General features: G+C 37.3%; 1 protein-coding gene and 1 long non-coding RNA gene across 8 annotated transcripts in view; one reads left to right on the forward strand and one right to left on the reverse strand.

The window, feature by feature from the left end:
• The window catches only part of LOC133708532 (uncharacterized), a 6243-nt gene extending 3425 nt beyond the window's left edge, over positions 1-2818 (forward strand). For 4 of the 5 annotated variants that reach the window (XR_009845864.1, XR_009845866.1, XR_009845863.1 and 1 more), the window contains 3 exons: positions 1515-1661; positions 2344-2420; positions 2606-2818. This is a non-coding gene — a long non-coding RNA (uncharacterized LOC133708532). Of the gene's footprint in view, positions 1-18; positions 683-1514; positions 1662-2343; positions 2421-2605 lie in introns of all 5 variants that reach the window. The other variant, XR_009845865.1, reaches the window with a different exon arrangement.
• A 37-nt stretch (positions 2819-2855) lies between these two features.
• On the reverse strand, positions 2856-6324 carry LOC133708531 (probable inorganic phosphate transporter 1-3). Of its 3 annotated transcripts, none has more exons than XM_062133996.1 (2): positions 6186-6324; positions 2856-4668 (listed from the first exon to the last, which is right to left on the reverse strand). In XM_062133996.1, exon 2 carries the CDS (start codon positions 4607-4609, stop codon positions 2993-2995), a length of 1617 nt encoding a protein of 538 aa, XP_061989980.1. In that variant the 5' UTR covers positions 4610-4668; positions 6186-6324; the 3' UTR covers positions 2856-2992. The 3 variants fall into 3 exon arrangements, with proteins under 3 accessions (XP_061989980.1, XP_061989983.1, XP_061989982.1); XM_062133999.1 differs by having other exon boundaries at positions 6047-6186; XM_062133998.1 differs by lacking the exon at positions 6186-6324 and adding an exon at positions 5893-6040.
• Between the last annotated feature and the right edge of the window lie 271 nt (positions 6325-6595).

Consider the following 6595-nt stretch of genomic DNA (forward strand, 5'->3'; position numbering starts at 1 on the left):
TACTGTCATGTATGCTAGGGACACTTAACCACAGCTTTGTACTGTTATGAGTTCCTTAACCGAATCAAATGAGAGACAGATGGTGGGGCACTTTAAAGCACCAAAAAAATTTATCCGATTAAGGACAGCCTCTATAAGATCTTAAGGCACAGCCTCAATAAAATGAGAGACAGATTGTAAGGCTGCTATAAGTTCCTTAATTGAATCAATTTTTTTGTACTTTAAACACTCATTCACCGGCATCAGATGGATTTTGTATTTTTTGTTCACCGATATGAGAACTGCTTATTGATATGAGCATAATAGGGTAATGTTTTAAAGTGTGAATATCTATTGGATCTTCATATCAGAATGTATGATGCAATGTCATATAACAGCACACCCCCTTTCAGTTTCTAACACATAAATGTGATGCTTCTATGACTAAACCTGTTTCTGGCTGTCCTAATGTTGGCCTTTTAGAGTAGTTCCCAAAAGTTTTTCCAAGCTAACATGAAATACTGTAGTTTCTGCATATGTTAACAATTTTTCAGTTCAAACTTATATTAACAGTTTGTTGGAGCTTCAATGGGAAGCTCGAATCTTAAAATCATTGCCAAAGGCACAAGCAGTGATGGTCAGTCATAATTCACCTCCCTGCAACTGCAGAGATTAACTTCAATTTTGCAAGTTGTAAATATAGGTCTGGTTTAAACATCAACTTTTTGTAATTTGTAAAGTTATAACATTTTCAATTTATGTTTTTAGCTTATGATTGTGGCTCTTTTACATACAAAATTTGAGAAAACAGAAAAAAGCAAACCTGCAGCGTTGATATCCTTTGTAAACTCGAAAACTTTTTTAGAGGCAAGAGACTCTTATTGTATCACTTTGATCAAGAATCAACTCATTTTTATTCATAATTGTTATTATTATAAATTGTTAGCAACAACAAATCCCGCGGGTACCATTGCAGCCATTAGAGAACTAACCGAATATATCTGGATCAATTATGCATAGTTTCTTCATGTCCTTTGTGAAATTCAAATCAGTTTGCTCTCTTTACATTGCTGTAATCTAATATACATGGGAAAAAAATATGTACTGTTCACATTTTGTAAAGGAGGCCTGAATTTTTTAGCAATTGTAAGCAATCCTAGACAATGTCTGAATAGATCATTGTGTACTCATATGATACAAAAGTGCATTGGTCGTAGGAGATTCTAGGTGTGTTGCAATGGCTCTTTTTTCAAATGAAAGAGAAACAGTCCACAAACAAGTAGCTGCTGAAACATCCCATGCAGAATGCATGCTTGGTCATATTCCCAAATTTTGGATTCTTATGATATGTTTGATAGATTTGCGTATATTTACCATGTGATCATTGGTTTCTTATGAATTACTACAATATTTTTTTTCTATTGGTTTAGGCTGATCTTTATTTCAGCAAGAGTTTACATGTAACTAAGTGAATCACTCTCTTCAGATGCTAGGCATGAATTTCAAATATTTAAATCATGGTGGTTCTGTGGCAGGTTGAAACTGAATTTGAACAACAATGGGAAGATGGTAAGGCGGAAGAATGGAAAAATGCGATTCACAATGGTGAACATGTTTGGGGTTAGCAGACTGTTGTTCATGTTCACTATTTTAGCACAGTAGAAGATAAAAAGCTAAAAGAGGTAATGGTGATATTAGAAACTTAAAGTGAGTTAATAACTACTTTTAAAAGCTTAAAATCAGTAACAGGTCTGAAGGTGGTGAGATAATTGATTCCCTTGAACCAGAGATACCTCATTGTTCACCAATATGTTGGTCCAAATTTGCTTATGGGATTCAAAAGTCTACAGTTTGTTACCAAATGTTTTAATTTTTACAGCTTACTCTTTTTGATGCAAATGTTCCAAACTGATAGCATCCGCTTATCACAACCTAAAAACATGCAGCAGTTTTCTTTTCTATTTGATCTTCAGCTTAGAAAAAAAATTTGTTTACAGGGAACTACAATCAATAAACTTTGAGCAGAAAATGCAACTTCAGAATTCTACAAAGGGATGCTTTTATTCATTCTAAACTCCTTATCTGATGTTTATACTTCTTCACTGCTTTAAAATCACAGCAGTATAGTTTTTTCTTTCATGTTCACCTTACAAAAATAATTTGTTTAAATTTCTTCCATGTGCTCACTTTCAATAATTTGACGTGCATTTATGCTCTCTATTTTGTATTTTGTGAATGAGTTAATAGCAATAACATGTTATAATTGAAATCATGCTCTGTTTTGACGTGATATGTCATCATGTGTGCTTAAGCTGTTCTGACCATAATGACCTTAAGAGATTGATTGTAGTATCTTGATGTCAGGGTCGAGTGAGAAATTGCTTTTAGATGAAGAGAACAGAAGCCAATGCGACAGGAATAACTGGGGGAACCCATTCAAAGTAAGCTTTGTGGTTCGAGTTTTGGGTTGCTCTGTATTTTCTTGCTTCTTATATTAAGCTAGCGTTTAATTTGAGTACATGTAGGAAAATCTTCGAATTCTATTGTGATTCATATACCAACTGAGAGCTCGACTTCTGTCTTAGCACTTTTTGTAACCACTTCTTGATTTGCATTGTTATATCAGGCATCTGAAGATGGATAGAGTGCCTAATGAAAAAATGAAAAGCTTTTAATCAGCAAGGTGATATGGCAATAACAGCTTGGACTGAGGACCAGCAGCGTGAGATGAATATCCATGTAGATCGTGTATCATTATGCAACATCCATCAAACACTTCTCATTATTGTATTCTGTTTATTCATTCATTAAACTATATATACCAAGTTTGATTTCTCCATCAGAATCATTAATAAGTTCAAACCAAACAAAATCTGTAAATTTCAACAAAGATAATTGATATTTCTACTATGTAATGTAACAAGATCAATCATATATAACCTCCACCATGTAACAATAAGTCCCGCAGCAAAGCACGGGTACCTTTTCTAGTTATTATTGATAGTAGATGTCATCACAGTGGGACAGTTCTATTGGTAGGAGGGGCCTGCTCCTCTGTGGCCTCATCCCCATCTTCATTCTCACCTGTCAACTCTTCAAGTGATTTTCCCTTTGACTCTGGCACCAAGAAAGTAAACAGCATCCCCAAAAAGTTAACCACACCAAGCATAATAAGAGAATTCTTCACACCAATGCCGGTCGGGTACCCTGCATCGGTTTTCTTCGGGTCCTTGCTTTGGGCCGCATACAAGAATCCGAAAGCTCCCACGATTGCTCCCGCCTTCCCAGCCGCCGCAGAAATTCCGTGACATGTTGACCTCAGACGGGCCGGGAAAATTTCGGCTGGGACAACGAATGTGGTGGCATTGGGCCCAAAGTTGGCAAAGAAAAAGGTTAGTGAATAAATCACTACAAACCCAATTCTGTTGGGCTTCAAGGTCCAGTGATGGTAAGGAATTGCAAGTGTAAACATGAAGACTGTCATGAAGAAGAAGCCCATCAGCTGGATTGCAAATCGGCCCATATAATCAATGAACGCCACAGTGAACCAGTAGCCAGGCACAGTGCTGCACATTGCTATGAGTGTCTGTGCTCTTGCAATTCTAAAAACCTCATGAATTGCATTCATTTTTTCGGCTGAAGGGATCCACCCGATTGCGGAGAAGATATCCTTTTGGAAAAGGTTTTGGCTGTAGAAGGCAATGTCTAATAGGAACCAAGTTGAAGTTGTTCCAAGTAAATGCCAACCATGCCTTTTAGCAAACTCCTTACTGAACAAACCAAAGGAATTGGATTTCTCTTCAGTATATTTCTCCACCTTATCTTCTTCAGCTTCAAGTTCAACTTGGAGAACCTTAGACATGTCTGCTGCAGCTAGCTTGGCATTTTTGGCCACAAGGGCAGTGTAACGGGCAGTTTCCGGCATTTTCATACGCCAGTAGTAAGTCATACCAGCAGGAACAGCCCCAAACATGAGAATTATACGCCAGACATAATCGGCTTGAGGGGCTAGAGAAGCAGCCGCATTCTCTGCGTATGTAGGAGCTGGGAAGCTTTTATCGAAAGCAGTTGAGACAATCAAAGCCACAATTCCTCCACTCAAAATCCCAAACCCTTGCATAGCAAACACCGCTGCTATAAAAGCCCCACGGGTTTTTTTGTTGGCATATTCGGACATGATTGTGGCGGACAGGGGGTAGTCGCCACCAATACCGAACCCAAGCCAGAAGCGGAAGAAGCAAAGAGTGGAGATCACGCTGGTTGGGTGATCCGAAAATGAGAGGCCAGATGCAATGGAGCAGGTGACCATGATAACAAGGGTCATCCCATAGACCTTTTTGCGACCCAATCTGTCACCGAGCCACCCGAAGAAGAGTTGGCCGGCTAGGGTTCCAACTAGGGCCACACCATTAACGGCAGCAGCCACATTTGGTGGCAACGTTCCCGGCTTCGGATGAGTTATGTCTGTGTAGTATATGCGGCCGAGTAACTTGGAGACCAAGGAAATGCAGAAAAGATCATAAGCATCAGTGAAGAATCCCATTCCAGCAATCACAATTGCTGTGAAATGATACAATTGAGTCTTGGCCACATCAAGTGCATTTAGCACTCCCAATTGCTCTTTAACCATTGCTAGCTAGCTAGTACTAGTTCTCCTCCAACGGTTTACTTGAATTTAAGCTTTAATTCCTGCATACAAACAAAAACAAACGCATTCAAAATCAAGAATACGTACAACAGCCTTCTCACAGGTTAGGTTTATACAACGGTCATCTAAAAGATAATCAAATCCTTATATGATCAATCAAAATCATGAGCCCCTAGTAGCCTAGACACTTGAACAAAACCAAGTTCGCTATATGATATTAGATGTGACAAACTGAAGAAAGACAGGGACATGACATGAGAACCAAGTTCAATTCTTGCGGCATCAAATTAGATAAATGAAATGGAAATTTCATAACGGTACTAAGAAGTTGAATATTCAGACAAAATACTTGTTTGTTAGCCAACAAGTTGCAGCGGTGGAATTGATGGACCAACTACTTAATTGGTCCACGCATAGCTTAGTTTATACCTAGCTAGGATTTTATTTCACAGTACTGTAAATTTTACACCAAAAACAAGCCTCTCATTTTTTGTTTTGTTTTTGTAAAACCAGGTCTCAATCAATATGATCTCATAACTTCTGAATTATTGTAGTAAAAGATCTCACATATTCCGCAATGTACGGAGACATTTCATAGTGAAACAATTGAAAAGAAAAGTAGACAGGCCAAGAACTTGTTTTTATGTGCAGAGTTAAAAGCTTGGTTTAGAAGGATGAAATGAATGAAAGGGAACATCACGGGCCTCCCATATGGGGATAACTTGCAACTTGCAAGTAGCTGGTACTACTCCTTCAATTGAAAAAGGACGAAAAGAAAAGAAAAAAATCACAGATATACACAGAATTTAGAAGCAGTTCTTATTTATCTTTTTATTTTTAGTCATCATTAGAAGTAGAATATGCAGTATTATCATCTTCTGCAGTTAGATATTTACTTATATATATAGATAAGCTACATAAGATATATAAGATTCCTAAACAACAAGGTAGAACGAAAGAGACCACATATTTTCTTATTCGGAGTTGAATATATTGTTTTTTCGGATTATGAGTTGAATATACAGCTAACTTAACTTGGACTATCTGTTCAACTCTTGCTATAAAATGGATTTCGAGTATGGATAAACCTTGAAAATTAAATAGGTCAGAAACAGCTGAGAGTTTGTGTAAATCACAAGGAAAAAGTATATAAAGTGGGAAGTCTCAAAAAGACCTCAATGAAGAAGAAAGAAGATGAATGATCTTGGTTTCTTCGCCAAAAATGAAATTTAGGAAAAAGGAAAATAGAAAGTCAGAAACAAAACTGGGTGTGCAGAGCCAGCCAGAGTGAACTTGCATGATGAAGCCTAGCTTCAACTTTCCAATGCTGGGAAGAAAAAGAAAAGGCTAGCTGCCCTACCATGATGATCTGATAATGATCACTACCGTATCTTTTGAAAAGGCAAAACTTAAAAGTACCCAGAATCAAAAGCAGAAGATCCCCAAATATCTGGTATCTTTAATTTTAGTGGTCCTGGTATCAAAAGAAACCAGTTCCAGTACGCATGCATTTTGATAGAGAGAACTACATGTAGCTTGTTTTGCAGGAGTGACTAACCTTCTTCTTGAACACACATTGAAGAAGGATAGATGGAAATTGGGCTATGGCGTGGATTATGAGGCATTTAGAGTCGGCTATTTAAAGAGCGACTGACCTTTGATTGGCTTTGAATAAAAGTAGAATCACTTATAGCATCTAATGGCATATGCTCTTGCTCAAGTCAACGCTTCTACAAAGTCGTCCATCACAATCTCTTGTTCCCTTTCATTTTTATCTCTTAAAATTGAATAATCTCTTAGAAATTACAACACGGTTTCTTCTTTGGCATTTCATTAGTTCTTATAATATGTGTTCTGGCGCACAATTTGTAAAATACATTGTTCGTTTAATCTCTGACAACTTAACATTTTGATCAAAATTTAGTAATTATGAAAGGCCAACGTAAATCATCCACATATCAATTAATA

Source organism: Rosa rugosa, chromosome 5, assembly GCF_958449725.1.
Source record: "Rosa rugosa chromosome 5, drRosRugo1.1, whole genome shotgun sequence".
NCBI classification, from domain to species: Eukaryota; Viridiplantae; Streptophyta; class Magnoliopsida; order Rosales; family Rosaceae; genus Rosa; species Rosa rugosa.